This window comes from Euprymna scolopes, chromosome 28 (assembly GCF_053919585.1).
Source record: "Euprymna scolopes isolate OS-2025 chromosome 28, ASM5391958v1, whole genome shotgun sequence".
NCBI lineage: Eukaryota > Metazoa > Mollusca > Cephalopoda > Sepiida > Sepiolidae > Euprymna > Euprymna scolopes.
The window spans coordinates 56,592,580-56,609,103 of NC_136509.1; the positions used below are offsets into that span (position 1 = coordinate 56,592,580).

At 37.8% G+C, this 16,524-nt stretch overlaps 2 protein-coding genes across 3 annotated transcripts in view; one reads left to right on the forward strand and one right to left on the reverse strand.

Moving 5' to 3' along the window:
* Positions 1–16,524, forward strand: part of LOC145249651 (nucleolar protein 8-like) — a 150,507-nt gene that overhangs the window by 41,557 nt on the left and 92,426 nt on the right. The window lies entirely within an intron of this gene.
* The window catches only part of LOC145249648 (nucleolar protein 8-like), a 52,555-nt gene continuing 40,788 nt past the window's right edge, over positions 4,758–16,524 (reverse strand). For both annotated transcript variants that reach the window (XM_080111414.1, XM_080111415.1), the window contains 3 exons: positions 9,024–9,097; positions 6,911–6,993; positions 4,758–4,863 (listed from right to left, as the gene is read on the reverse strand). In XM_080111414.1, coding sequence (XP_079967540.1) covers positions 4,774–4,863; positions 6,911–6,993; positions 9,024–9,097 — 247 coding nt within the window. In that variant the 3' untranslated portion in view covers positions 4,758–4,773. The remainder of the gene's footprint in view (positions 4,864–6,910; positions 6,994–9,023; positions 9,098–16,524) is intronic.

Below are 16,524 nucleotides of genomic sequence, written 5' to 3' on the forward strand. Positions count from 1 at the left end.
TGTCTGGGCTCCCGGAAAGCACCAGTCGACTGCGGCGGGCGTCATCGAGGCTCAATGAGCTTGGATTGGAGGAGCTATTGGCTAGAGCCCGAAACATCATGAAGGACGAGGAGGAGCCAGTCTCGGCGGCAGTTGAGGCATTGGAATCGCCTGTAGAGGGCCGACGATGCTATAAATGTGGCGGCCCCAACCACTTCGCCAGGGATTGTAGGAGTGACGCGAAACGCGCCCCGGATTATGGAGCACGGAAATGGGTGCGTTGCGGCAAGCCAGGCTATTTAGCTCGGGCGTGTCCGGGAAACGAGCATGGGGTAGAAGCCGCGGCACCAACACCCTCCCCAAAGCGGCTGTGAACAAGGCGCTCCCTGAAGTAATCGTGAATGTTGACGGGCGCAAACGCTCAGCGCTGGTTAATACAGGGTGCACCCAAACCCTGATACGCAAGGGATGTTGCACCGCATGGAAGGAGTGGAAGGTCCCGGTACTAACCGTTGGTAGAGGTTCGCTGATGTGTAGTGGGGTGAGCAAGGTCTACGTAAGCATTGGCAGTGGCCCCCCGGTGGCTGTGAAGGTGTTGGTGGTCGACGGAGAACTACTGGGGTACGACCTTCTTCTTGGAATAGATTCCATTACACGGCTGGGCGGAATCACCATAAACGGCGCTGGTGATGTAAGTTTCTCCCAACTTGAGACACTGGTCTTCGCAGCCATCACTCTTGATGAACCCGATTTCCACGCAAAATACGACAGGGGCACGAACGCCTGGACCGTGTCCTGGAAGTGGTCGGGTGACCAGCCACCAATGTCCCTGCGGAATCGGCTGGCGGAGTTTCCACCTCCCGCACATCTTAGGGGGCAGTACGAGGCAAAGCTCCAGGTTTGGAAGGACAATGGCTGGCTGGTCCCGTACCCGGAAGACGAACTTGGGCCCCCAAAGGGGTTGATTCCCCTGATGGCTATCAGGCAGGAAAACAAACAAAAAGTCCGACCCGTCATGGACCACTGGGAACTCAACGAGCACGTTGACCCGCACACGGCGGGTGCAGACGTCTGTGCACACAAACAGAGAGTGGCAGCAACAAGGGGCGGACGCAGCAATATTGGATTTGCGAAAAGCTTACTTGCAGATACGCGTCGAAAAATCGCTGTGGCCGTACCAGACGGTCAAGATTAAAGGGACACGTTATTGCTTGACAAGGCTAGGGTTCGGCCTGAACGTGGCCCCAAACATCATGACGGTAATCATGCAGGCGATCTGCCGTCAGGACGAAGCCGTGCAACAAGCGACATCGTCATATATCGATGACATCTACGTGAACGAGAGCCTCATGCCTGCACAGAAGGTTAAAGAACATTTCGAAAGCTTCGGGCTAACGTGCAAGAAGCCGGAGCGACTGCGAGATGGGATGAAGGTGCTTGGCCTGCACGTGAGCGGCAGCACAGATGGACTCCGCTGGGGAAGAGGTGGTGACATCCCGGAAGTCCCAACTAGTGTCACGCGTCAGTGCGTCTTCTCCGTCTGTGGGAAACTAGTGAGCCACTTCCTCATGTGTAGGTGGCTCCGGGTGGCAGTGGCGGCCATAAAGCGACGAGCGACTTCCATGTCAACCGGGTGAGATGATGAACTACGCGACCCCGCCCTGCGAAAAATGCTAGAGGAGACTTTGGCCAGAGTCTCTGAGGACGATCCTGTGCGAGGGAAATGGTGCGTCGACGGGAGCGAGTTTACGGTTTGGGTGGACGCCAGCTCGTTCGCCCTCAGTGTTGCTCTGGCTGTCAACGGATCTATCGTGGAAGATGCCTGCTGGCTTCGGCCAGAAAATGACGCCAGGCATATCAACCTGGCTGAACTCGATGCCACAGTGAAGGGGATCAACCTGGCACTACAGTGGCAGGCCAGAGTCCTGCACATTGTTACAGACTCCACATGTGTGTATCGGTGGAGTGGAAAGGCACGATTGGCGACAAAGGCATCAGGCGAAATGCTCATACGGAGGCAGCTTGCTACCCTAACTGAAACCATCAAGGAATACAACCTGGTCGTGGATGTGACGCTAGTACAGTCCTACCAGAGTGCCGCGCCGTTGGCTGGACCTGCCGAAAGAAATGGAAGAACCGGCACCTGTGAACTGCGCCGCGGTGGGGCGTCGATTCAAACCAGACCATGTTGCTGACGTCCATTGCCAGAGTGGGCACCCCGGTGTAAACCGAACTGTCTACTTCGCTAGACTGGTCGACCCTGGTGTGTCAAGGAAGGAGGTAGAATAAGTGGTGAGGAGTTGTGAAACCTGCAAGTCGATCGATCCGGCGCCTGCCCGGTGGAAGAAGGGAAAACTGAGCGTAAAGAACAATTGGAACAGGCTCGCGGTGGACGTGACTCACCACAACGGCGGGGATTTTTTGACGATGATTGACTGTGTACCGTCTAGATTTGCGTTGTGGCGGCCACTTCGCCGACAGGACGCGGCCGCCGTTGTCTGGGAACTGGAAAGTGTCTTCCTTGAGCGTGGCCCTCCTTCCGAAATACTGATCGACAACGGCACCGCTTTTGCTAGCGGGCAGTTCACAGACGGATGGGGTGTATGACTACGATTTTGGTGCACCCATGTGCCTAGCGGGAACGGGATCGTGGAACGGAACCACCGGGCCATCAAGACCATTGCAGCTAGGAAGGAGTGTACAGTGCCTGAAGCGCTATACTGGTACGTCACCCCTGACGATGTCTCGCCCTCTACCGCGCCAGCTGAGGCGCTGCACCGGTACCATGTCAGGGTGAAAGGATTAGAGGCCAGCCCTTTACCCGAGCCAGAGGCGACACGAGAAAGTATTAAAGTGGGAGACGTCGTCTGGGTTAAGAACCCCCGTGGCAGATGCACTACGCGCTATGGAACCGGGCGTGTTACAGAGGTGATCAGCCCGCAAGCCGTGCGGATTGATGGGGTGCCCCGACACGTCAGGGACCTGCGAGCGGCATCACAGGCGCAGCCGCCGCTTGGTGACGAAAGTGAAACGAGTTCCACGACCAGTGAACCATCATTCTGGTATACGCCGGCTTCATCGGACGACGACAGCACTGAAATTGGCAGCCTCCGGTTCACTGATCCCCAGACCACGGACGGGAGCTCAACTGAAGACGAGGCTCACTATCTGCCCCTCTGTAGAAGCACCCGAAGAAGGAGGTCGCCGCCTCCCTGCCCCCTCTGTGATAATGATATCAGGGGGGAATGTGGCAAAAGCTGTGAAAATGAGGGCTTACCATTCAAACGATCTAGGTGTGCGTGTGTGCTTTGTCATCGCTGCGAAGCTAGGATAGGAAAAGAATTCCAAGATGGCGCTGACGGCGTTTTGTAATGGTATGATCTCGGAAACTCTCGCATATATGCAAATCAGTTGGTCATCGACAACTATAAATTCAGGTCGTTTTGGAAGGCAAGCAGCAAGGAAAGAACGGCCGGTTGGTAATTGTGTACGCTGGTTTGTGTTGGTGGTGTGTCACCATGTCTGTGTGTGTGTACTGATCGAACCGCTTTCCTGTCCCTTGGACTTTGAATTTGTTTAGATTGGACTTCAACTTCACTTCATTACCAATTCTTCAACTGATTTTAGAGGTGTTTCTTGAAGTGATCCCACAAATATCTCTACTGGACATTTTTATTGGTCATCATCATCTGCAGTTTGACATCCATTTTATATGCCGTCATGTGTTGGATGGAAAATTCAAGGTTAAAAATTTTCATTTCTGAAATTTGTAAACCATCTTCTGCCCATTCTTACATTCAGACATTCTTCTTCATAAGCTGAGTGAATATTTTGAGTCACTTCTGATCTTTTAAAACTCATAAAACATTATGTGCCTCAAGTACTCATTGGATGTTATGTTTTAAAAGCTTTCAATAGAGAAATTTTATTTGTATTATTTGGATAACTATTCTCATCTGGATTGTTCTATTCACATTTCATCCGATGTAACCTCCAACTTTGAGAATCTTTATGTCAAACTCAAGAAGTTATACAGAATTCTGAACGAGAAGTAAATTGGGGAATTCTAGTATGACTTTTGTAAACAATAAAACTAATCTTTACTAACATAAAATTTTTTTAAATCTTTCTTACGAATAAATTACTTTTATAATTCAGACTTTTTAATCCTTCTATTAGTTTAGTCACTCTTCTTAGTATACTGTCTAATTTTAATATTCGACTCCAATCGACACATTTGATCTTAATAAATAATTAACTAATAGTAAATAGAAAAAAATGAATTCAGTACGTAATTCTCAAAGTTACGTTGATGCGAAAAATACACACTACATAAGTGTTTATTTCCTGTGTCAACATAACTGATAAATACATACATACAAGTGAAGTTGTCTTTATTTTGCTTCAATATCCTATAGCAAAATAACAGATTGAATAAAAAGTTCAGTTTGAAATTCTTAAAATTTATAGACAAAAAACATCTGAAGAATTCCAGGGAGAAACAATGGTTAAAACATTGTGAAAATGACAGATTTATAAGAATCTGATGAGAGACATTTTTAATTTCTTCTGCCTCCCCCTCCCCAACCTTAGGTAAACACTTTTCCCCTGCATCTGTATTCACATGCACTGCAAACATGTACTAAACAGGTTGGCTATATGAAAGTTGTTTCTATCAAAAAAAAAAAAAAAGTACTTGTTTCTCATTGCTAAACAAAGAGAATACTAGAATATTTTATACCAAACTAATGCTAAAAGTAATAATAAAAAAGATAAAATTTATTTGTTTGCATTTTAATTTTTATTGAATTTTTTTTTTGAAGAACCAGCTGACTTTTTATAGTTGAGCCTTCGTACAATGTGCTTCTGTCGAGTGTGGAAAAGCTGAAAATAGATTTGAAACATAAAAATCATGGATAAAAAGCAAGGAAAAGATAAAAGACAATCTTAAATGATTTTTATATATGTTTAATCTTCTGAATTTAAAGTAAATTAATTGTAATCCTTTTATATATATATATATATATATATATATATATATATATATATATATATATAAATAAAAGTGAACGTGTCTGTGTGTCTGTCTGTCTGTGTACATTTCCCTATGCAATAACTGTCAATTTTTAGTCTATAGACTCAAAATTTGAAATACCGGGTACTGAGATTTGGGAAAATCGATGTGACGGGTGTCAGCCAGAAATTTGGCTGTTAAGGGGTCAAATTTCAACGATTTGACCTTTAAGAACTCTACCAAACTCCTCCGACAATTTTGGGTCTAGACACTTGAAATTTTAGATTTAGGTTCCTTGAACATGGATCTAACTTAATAAAGTGATTTGAGCCCGAAACAATAAATTTTAAGGGGTCATAGTTTTAAAAATTAACCATTTTTTTTGTTTTTTTGCTTTTTTTTTGCACAGCATACACCTCCAAACACCCGAGCAACGCCGGGCACCCTTGCTAGTATATATATATTAAAAATCTATTATTTTTGTATAAAGTTTGATATTCTGTTGGTACAAAATATTTCGATAAGATTAATGCAAACTTAAACAATTTACTTATAATTTGGGATCACTTAAAAAAATGTTATGCATTCTACTATAAATTTAAAAACATTTTAAAGATTATTTCCAATACAAGTGATCACACTGTCTAGTATCCAAAGGATGCATCACCCATGATCAACCCTGACCAATGGAGGCCTACTACTACTACTAGTATGCATCTGTGTTCTAATGAATATTTCTTACTCTTCTGGAGATTTTTTCTTGTTTTAGAGTTACTAAAAAGCTGATCACTTAGTTAGGTCAAGTCCAAAAGTTCTACAGATCTTTTACAAGTGGTGTCTGTCTAGAACGATTTACAGAGAAACCAATTGGAATGCATGCAGCCTTCACAGCATAAGACTACATTTGGTGCAGTATCTAGGAGATTCACCGTATTTTGATCTCTACTCGTCTTCATTATTGTTTAATATCCCATGACAAAATGACAACAGATTGAATAAAAATTCAGTTTTAAATTCCTAAAAGTCACAGACACAAAAGCATCTGAAAAATTCTAGAGAGAAACAATGATTAAAACATTGTGAAAATGAAAAAGATGAGGAAAATAGTTTGAAACATTCACATATGAACATTTCATCTCAGAAATAGTGATACAAAAATTTTTCACTTTATTTAGCCATTGTAGAAATGACAATACTAAACTAACTTATATAAAACTCGAATAATACAGACGGATAAAATTCTCTAAATAGAACAGTTTTGCACCACTTTTATCTCCTCTCACAGATTAAAATCAGCATATAATGCTATTAAACTTTACGTCTAGAATTTTTATTCCAATTTTGATCCAAATCCATTAGATGATTTTGATTCTAAAAATGTCTAATATTTAAGATTGAAGCTTAAGCTGTCTTAAAAAGAAATTGAAATGAAAAAAAAAATTCAGCTTAATTAGCGTTTTATGACTATAGTTTAAATTTAATGCAAAAATGAAACATTTGAATTTTCAAATGAGAGACCATGCCCTTATTACGCCTTTTAAAACTCCAATAAAATACTTCATAGAAACTGAAATTTGAAGAATACTTATTGATTGATATATATCTATTATTAAAATTTCTCCCAAATTAGAAGTATATAAATTTTCATGAAGAGCTTCCATCTGCTTTTAACTCCCTTTATTTAAAAGTAAATGTAGCCCACATTATGGCGTCTCACACCTAAAATGTGTCTGTGTTCCAAAATTCATAATGATTTGCTAATTTGTTTGGGAGTGAATCCTATACATATGCACATATACAAAGATATAATCAGATGCACATATATAACTAATAAACAGATGCACATATATAAACAAAGAAAAGTCTGAAAGACTTGGACCCCCCCCCCAAAAAAAAAACAAAACAAAAAAAACTCACCATTTTTATTTTTCTCTCTTGCGCTTTCCACTCATACCACATTTGTTCTTCTGTTTTCGTCCGATGAAACAATTGTACACCTTCTGTTTAACAATGAAAGAAATTATTAAATTACAGAATAGTAATAATGATGATAATAATAGAAGAGATAGATGTCTTCCATTTTTGTTAAGAATGACTAGTATTCATACAAGTTTCCCCTCTAAAATGGAGTCATTAATTTATGTAGGGAAAATGAAGAGATTCAAAAATCAAAAATTTTATCTTTCCTATCTGAATATTAAAAAGTTCACTTTCTTTAGGGATTGATTTGAAAGGTGTCAAATATGACATTAAACCAAATAATTTTGATAATTTTTACAATATTTTGTAGGCATTTAAAATATCTTAAAACACAAATCAGCTTAAAACCAACATAACAATAACCTTCAAAATTATTTTTTATACAACTAATTTTAGAAACTATAGAAAATACTAGAAATTGTTCCAATATATTAAGTAACCATTTCCTTTAAGTAGCTATTAAAATTTAACACATTTTTTACATCTATTAACAAAAAATTAAAATGGTCGATTTCTTTAGGAAAAAAAAAAAAAAAAAAAAAAAAAATTATTCCGGTGAATTTAATTTTGTAATAAAATTATTAGTTCTTATCCAGAATTTCACAAAAAAGACAAAAGTAAGGAAAAAATCTCTAGGAAATGAAAATATCACATTCCAAAAATCATATAAATTAATCAAGTAGTTTTATCTTAAATAAGAAAATCAAATTTTACGAATATCCAGGAAGTGACTGTTTCATCTGCCATTTTGAAACAAATGGAGAGAACTCCGCAATAATTCATACTTACTAGATTTTTGTTGCAATGCTTATGAATTTCCATTAATTGCTTAAAAATGATTATATTTATATAAATAAAACTACTTGATCGATTTGTGATTTTTAGAATATTTTCATTTCATAGCAGGCATGTACATCATATATGAAATCTTCAGAAAAATATGATAAGAAAAACTGCATTAGCTTTTTTCTTATAAAAAGTTGACACAATTCAATACTTCTTCTTGAACACTCTTCGGTTCACCAGTCCAACTAATGTGCCCTTGTCGTATCCTTGGTTGAATTTGGCATATTTAATGCTTTATGCCATTGTTCAACACAATCAACTGAATATAATAAACAAGAACACATACTTTTTGCTCAAGACGACACCTCAATGTATTGTTATATATTGGGATCCTATACCAGTAAGCAGTGATTATGTTAACTAGTATGATTTTGGCAAAGGGTTACATTAGTACATAGCATGATGACCTGGCAACAAACAGAAATAAATCGGCTGCAGGTGATGTGATTGAAAGAAGAGGTCAAAAGTTAGCTTTCGAGAAAAAACGTGCTAGAAATGTAGGTATCGAATGATATAGAGATGACGTCACATTGTCAGGGGACAGAAAAGTTTCTACTCAGTCGATTGTTGAGAGTAGGACAGAGGAGATGCACTCTATAACATAGAAATCTAAGTGAATGTTGCCTCAAGATTCTGCCCATGAGTCACCATCATGAAGACTTAGAAACGCACAATGTAATCAAATAAATATTAGACTCCTCCATTCCCAGTAAAATAACTCTCTTCAATAAAACCTTTGAAACCTCAGCAAGTTTACATTGTGTTTCCAAGCATGAATAGAGTCGTGTTAAGTTAAACAGAAGATCAACAACATAGAGGGGGTCACGGCCCACGTATGGGAAACTGGTGATTGAAAAATGAACACCAGCAACTGTCCACGCATGTATTAAAAGATACATTATTTCATTTATCTTGTTACTTGATTACTCACTGGCAAAGACGCACATGTGCAAAAGAGTACGTTCATGTAAATTATGATGCACAAACCGTTTGTGTAATGTTAAAATGATACAGTATTTTTAGACAAAATTTATATTACTAGTCATCATGTGATAACATTCACAGTGTCCTGTTGAACTTGTCTAATTCTGCATTTATACTGATGAGTAATCTTCAAATATTTTCTTTTTATTAAAGCCCCATTTTTACATAAAAATAATTTTTAAATAAAATATAAGAAATAAAAGGCTTATTCTGAACATACCTGTTAATCGTTTATCATCAGCCAAAAAGAAAAACTTTTTATCTGGATATTCCATTATAGTTTCCGATTCAAGTCTAGACAAAAAAATAAAAATAAAAAAATAATATGAAGAGGCTAAGTAAATCCTGGAATACTCCAAATTTTGTCAAAATTTCTGAAATATGGAAATAAAATTGATACGCATTTTCATTGAGGTGATTTCTTGGAATTATGGATGAAATATTTATTTAATCTATTATGTAATCCAGTTTAACTAACAAGGAATTTCTAATCAGCGCAAAACAATTTTAAAGCCTGCAACATCATTTAATTCTACCTAAAATCAAGACAAAGTCAAAAACATTCAATAGTTTCTTTTATTGGACTTTTTATCACCTTTTTATAGCTTGTAAAAATCAGTTAAAGAGGAAAACTGTTTAAATTTTAGTTACATGACTAAAATTTAAACAGAAATCCTGTGAAGTTTGCTCATCACTTGGGAAAAACTTCACAAACATGACATTGAAAAGAGGAAAGTTGCATCAAAATATTCACAATTCAACTTGCTATAGATACAAGTTGATAATATATTAGTTAAACAATACTTTATTCACAGAATTATAAGAACAAAAGATTTAATGTCTAAGAAATGACAAAAACAAATTTCTGAATCTTGCTTTGAAACCAAATTGTCAAATCTTGCTTCCTTGAAATTTGCCTCCGTTTAAAAAAATTCAAATCAAAGAACTGATCACTTCATAAATCTTGTCTTGCTCTTTACTAAAAGTTTTGAATCATTAATCAATCTAGTGATAATCCACTATCTTGAACATGAAAAACTTCTTCCTGACCAACAGTATGGATTTAGGCAATCTCTACTGCGGATATCCTAACTATCAACTCTGAACACATAATATACACTGGATGAGGTAGATGAAGCTAAGGCAGTAGTATTTGATACATCAGAAACCTTTAACAAAATCCCAGGAAAATTAATTGATACAGTATTACTGGACAGATATTCAATATAATCAGAATACTTGGAAAAATTCAATTGTAAAGTGATATAATTCTGAAGATTGAAGTTCAATTGTTAGTGTGGGAGACCAAAAAATGCAACTGCAAATTACTTAGGACCTCTATTCAGTCAAGGCTGATGAAATGAGCACATGCTATCCCTATGAAGTAAATAAAGGATTCCGTTTGAGATTCTGTGTAGATTCCTGAGTTTGATAAGATACACCTGAAGAAGGTTGAAGGTTACATTGACTGAAATGTTGTGAAAATGATACTAAAGATGAGAGCACTAAGTAGAAAAATCCAAATAATATGAATAACCAATCCTCATCTAAAAAATTCAGAAATCTAAATGAGACTTTCTAACTAGCATTTATCACAAGCATACATTTACGAGTCTTTACTTGAATTGGTAGTCTTTTGTACCAAAAACTATAAAGTTAGACTTAATTTATACCTTAGTGCACTAAGCCTCTCATAATTTGTTCTTCCAACAAATTTCATACAGAATTAGACAAAATAAGGGAAATCCTTATTAGTAATGACTATCCAGACAACTTAATTTTGCATTAAAAAAAAAAAAAAAAAAAAAGAAAAGAAAACTTGCAGAATTCAAGTCTCCCAGACTTTCTGTAAGATTTCCAGTATATCTTCGATAAGTGATAAAGCAAATCAGATTTTAACCATTTCTTTTTTCTGTTACCTCACATTTGATTTTTGGCACACTATGCTTTTCAGTCATTTTTCAAAGAAAGTCTGCTTTATATTAAAAACAGTAATATTGAATATGAATTCAAATGACATTGCAACTCTGTATTATATTGGACAAGCAGGGTTGCATTTGAAGGCCTGAATAAATCAGTATATATCATTTAAAATTAGACAGTTTAAATTCAAATTCTATAGGCTTAGTTCTTGGGCAAACTTTTAGCAAATTCTATATGACAAACCTAGAATACCCTCTATTTATGTACATTATGTCGATGATATTTAGTCATCTTGTTATATAATATTTACATTCTGTCATTTATGTATTTGGTCATTGTGACCAAATACATAAACAAGACCTTTTTAAAAAGAAAAAAAAGTGTTCTTAAATTTACCGTAGAACTAAACATTAACAATAAAATCCCATTCCTTGATGTTAGAGAATTTCTCAATGGAGGCTTCCTTCCAAGGGTAATTGCTCTTGATATATGAAAGGCCTTTGATAGGGTCAAAAAACAGGTCTACTCCACAAAATCACCAACTACAGTATAACTGGAAATGTCTTTTCAATTACTAAATCATTTTTCTCTGATAGATTGATAGGCAGAAATCTGAAGCTCACAGTATTAATCCTGGGACCAACTCCCTTCTTGATTGTTATGGCTTATAATAAACCACAAAGAAAACAGAATAGAGTTTAAACAATGTATTACTGGAACAACAACGTAAAAAGGTTACAACTGAAAAGAGTAGTAAACGTCACCGAGCAGGCGAGGGTCGCTCTGGTGTTTAATCCACACCTGGAATCAAAAGGTCTATGGTTTATATAATGGATAGAAGAGTCCATTTGGAGGGTGATTCCCCCACACCCTCCCCCCCCACAAGCGGATTTCTGCGGTTGTGAAAATCAGTATTTCTTCCTTTTGGGGCAGACCACCAAGGGGTCTGTTCGCTTCCTCTTTCTGCAGGAATGTCTCGGTTCTGACATCCCTTTTGGAGGGTCTATGTCAAAACAGTCATACACAGTTTCAATCGCCTCACTGCCGTCCTGTGGTGGTTCTTCTTGATCCTCGTAGAAGCATTTCCTGATTTGGTTCAGGTGCCTCTTATGTTGGAACTTTGGGCCCTGAATGATGTATGTAACATGGCCGATTCTTCGTAAGATCGTACCCTGTTCCCAAAAAGAAACGTTATTTCTAAAATGTCTAAAATACATGTTATCTCTGCTGTTAAACTGTTTCGTTGGCATTGTAGAGATTCTGTTGTGTACTATGTGTTTGAGTAGCAGTTTATCAAATATGGATTTTATTTTCCGTCCAAACATGATTTCTGCTGGGATCCCGCATCTGGTTTGTTCGGATTTCTCGTGATTCTGTAAACCTGCAGAAATTGCTGAAGGGCCTTTTCTGCCGGTGTATCAGACGTTTTTTTTTATATCCTTTTAAGCATATTGACGAAGCGTTCGGCCTGGCCGTTGCTTCTGGCGTGGTACTAGGGTGTCATAATATGCTTGACTTGATATGTCTCGCAGAATTCTCTGAACTCTGTCGAGGTGAACTGTGTAGCTTTGTCGCTAACCAAACAGTCTACAACCCCAAACCGAGCAAACAATTCCAATAAAAAATTTGTCGTTGTTGCTGTGGTCGGTTTTTTGCATCTTAGTACCTCTGGCCATTTAGTGTAAGAATCAACTACTATCAGGTAGTAAAAATCCTCCACAGGTCCCGCATAATCGATGTGGATTCTCGACCATGGTTGTTCAGCCTAAGGCCAAAGTTTCTATGTTATCTGTGGTGCTTTTACAGCCAAAGCACAGCCTTTGCATTTGTTCACCATGTCGGTAATACTTCTCATTAGGCTTTTCATTCTGTTTATTCCTGGATGCCCCATGTGAAAATCCCTGAGAATTCTTTTTTGAAGGGTTTGGGGGATGCTAACCCTTTCACCGTATAACAGTATTTCGTTCGTCGCAACCAGAAAAAAAATGTCTGAACTGATGTCACCCAGTGCTAATTTCTGCTTTGTGGTTTGAATCAAATTGTTATTTAGGGATTCTGACAATTTCCTGAAGTGTGACCGGCAGTTCGCGGATAATATTGTTTATCATGGTTTTTACATCACTATTAATATGTAGTGCCGCAATTACTGAATCTTCAAGAGGTTCCATTTTGGCAGGAATCAGTCTCGATAGACCGTCTGCATGGGCTAGTTGTTTTGAGGGGAGAAATTGCATTGTAAAATTATAGTTCAGCAGAATAGTTCCCCATCTTAATAGTCGGTTCGCAATGAATGTTGGAAGTCCTTTTTTTTTATCCAAAAATGGATATCAACGGCTTATGGTCAGTTTGAAGAAAAAAATGTCTTCCGTACAAGAACCGGTGAAATTTTGAAACTGCAAATATAATTCCTAGCGCCTGTTTCTCAATCTGAGAATAATTCTTTTCCGCTGGCAAGAGAGTTCGTGATGCGAAAGCAATAGGCTGTTTTGAGCCATCTGGCATTCGATGTAACATGCACGCCCCGACGCCATATTGACTAGCGTCGCTAACTACTATTATGTCCAACTGCGGGTTGAAATGCGCTAGGAATAGTCTTGAAGTCAGGATTCTTTTTATTTCTTGAAATGATGTCTGGCAATCTTCTGTCCACTCCCAAGCCTTATCCTTTTTCAGCAATTCATTAAGTGGTGCGCACAATTTGTGCATATTTGGGATGAACCCCCGGTAATAATTTGCCAAACCTAAAAAACTCTGCAATTGAGTTATGTTTACTGGTGCCGGCATTTCTTTAATAGCAGTTGCCCTATCTGGGTCTGGGCGTCTGCCATCTTTATCGATTATTTGACCCAGGTATTTAGTTGTTTATAAAAAGAACTCGCATTTATCTGCTTTGATCTTAAATCCATAATCTTATATTCGACTGAATACTTGTCTGATATGTTTTTCATGTTCCTCCCTGCTTTTGCTCGCTATGATAATGTCATCAAGATATGTGGTTGTGGTGTCCAAGCCGGACAGTATAGTATCCATTAATTGCTGGAATATTGCGGGTGCCACCTTGATACCAAACGCGAGTCTTTTGTATCTGTACAAACCCCGATGAGTGTTAATACAGAGGAGGTTAGCACTTTTGTTGTTTACTGGAATCTGTAGGTAAGCGTCGCTTAGGTCGATCTTAGAAAAAAACTTGCTGCCATTTAATTTTGTGAACACTTCTGGACTCGGTAATGGATAGTGAAAATCTTCTAAGGACCCATTGAGTCCGGTCGCGAAGTTGGCGCAAATGTGAATTTCCCTGGATCTTTTCTTTACGTAAACTACCGGAGCAGCCCACTCACTATATTCAATTTTAGCCAGTATACCGATGCTTTCTAATCGGTTTAGTTCCTGATTTATTTTGTTCAGGGAAGCAAACGGGACATTACGTTTCTTTTAAACACCGCTTGTGTGCCAGGTTTCAATTTAAAATCTGCGGCCATTTTTGTACATCTCCCCAGGCCAAGAGTAAATATGAATTCTTTTTTAAAACAAGTTATAAGTTTCTCTGTTTCTGATGGGTGGGTATCTATTTTCTTGCAGAATGTGGATATAGGAAGATCCCAGAGACGAAACTCCTCCATGCTGTCAGAACCGAACAGGTTCTCACTATCTTTTAGCACATACAATCTTAGTTTTTTTGTTTTACCCCGTAAAGTGACATTTGTAATTAATTCACCTTCAAAATGAATTTTTGTACCATTAACGGCCGTCGCCATTCTGTTAGTTTTTAACATAGTCGGCCTTCGTAATATTTTCTACGTTTTGAGATTTATTATTGAAAAATCCGATCCATTGTCTAATTGGAATTTAATAGCCTTGCCAAAAATGTTAACCATTACATATTTGCGTAGATTATCATCTACGACGTCCTTAGTTCTGGTTTGACGTACACGGCTTCTATTCTGAGTTTTCCTACAGTGCAAACTTTTATGACCGATCTTATTGCATAAATGGCATCTTTTTGTTAAAAATGGACAATCCCTTACCCAATGTATTCCATCACATCTGAAACAAGCGCTCAATGCTTTTAGTTTTTCTGAGTTTCGGTGGTTAGTGTCTGTGTGCCATTTTGATGTTTTTTTCTTAGTTACTTTTTTATATTTGTGATGCCTGCTTCAATATTTCTTGCATCTTTTTTTATAATTTCTGCTTTTTTGACAATCCTCAGTCAATTTTTGAAGTGTTAAGTTCGGTTCATTTTCTAATTTTGTAAGGACTCTGCACCTGATTTCCGCATCTTTTCCCGAAGTTAACCCTTGTGCAAACACAAAACATTTAAAATTGTCTGCTGTTAGTTTAGACAATTTAAAGTCATCACAGTGTTTGTTCACTACAGCTGCGTATGTGGCAAAATCGTTATTATCGTCTTTTACCACATTCAAACATCTCCAACTCTTATGGAAAAAGAGATGTTTTCGGCAAGAAAATTGTTAACAAATTTACCGTCTCATTGAATGATAAATCTGCTGTTTTCCGAGGCAAGATGTAATCCACGAATTTATCATGCTCAGCCGTTTCCAATTTTCGTAGTAGAAGTCTGGTTTTCTTTTGATCAGACCAGTTGCTGCAGTCAGTATTAAAAAAATCTTCATAACGCCGAAAATACGCTGCGAATGATTTTTCCTCTTCCTCGTATTTAAAATTGTCTATCACAGTCTATATTGTATTCTGAGAAAATGCTGAATTGCTTTCTGCGTTCGCATTATTTTTAACAACTTCTCTGTTCGTAATTGACGTTCGGCTAACTGTTTTTCGGTTCAAATTTGACATTCCGCTAACTGTTTTTGCAATTTGTTTTGCTGTTCCTCGAATCATGACTGACGCTTTGTGGCATTGATATGCAACTTGGTCAAATGTTCCAATGTTACTTTCAATTTGTCCATTTTGCTTTGTCATCATTAGCAATTTCAAAATGTTCGCTGAATTTTACAAAACTGTTTTATTCTTTCCTATTTCTTCCTCCAGACAATAAAACGAACAGAAAAAAAAAAAACAAATATATAAAAAGTTCATTGTCTAAAGAAAAAAAAAAATCAAGTGTATATTTTTCTCCAGAGAAAAAAAAAAAATAATGCCTGATTTTAGCAGCGAAAACCACAAGTGACAAATTCTTTTTCCAAAAGTATAAAAATTTACCTTTCTAAGTCATGACGATTCTTTTTCTTTTTGCAAAAGTACAGCGCTATCTTTGAAAGTCGTGATAAACTTTTTTCTTTCCAACTCTTTTTTTTTCCCGTAATGATCTACGTTTTTTTTTTTTTTTAGTTACCGTGAACCTTTCAGTTGCAAGTGTTATGTTAGACACTTCCTTAGGCTTGATAACATTTGAGTCCGGCGTCATTAGTATTTTTAAAATACTATTTCAATGCGAGTATTTTTTTTCAATGTCGTTACTGGTTTCGATTTTAGTATGCTCCTTGAATCCAATGTCGTCAGTGTTTAGTTTTTTAGAACACTGTTTTTAAATGTGAGTACGTTCTCCGAATCCAATGTTGGCAGTGTTATGGCTTGCAATAAGCCACAAAGAAAACAGAACAACGGAATAGAGTTTAAACAATGTATTACTGGAATAACAACGTAAAAAGGTTACAACTGAAAAGAGTAGTAAATATCACCGAGCAGGCGAGGGTCGCTCTGGTGTTTAATCCACACCTGGGATCAAAAAGTCTATGGTTTATATAATGGATAGAACAGTCCATTTGGAGGGTGATTCCCCCACAACATTGATCTACATCAATGATCTCCCAAATCACATCCTA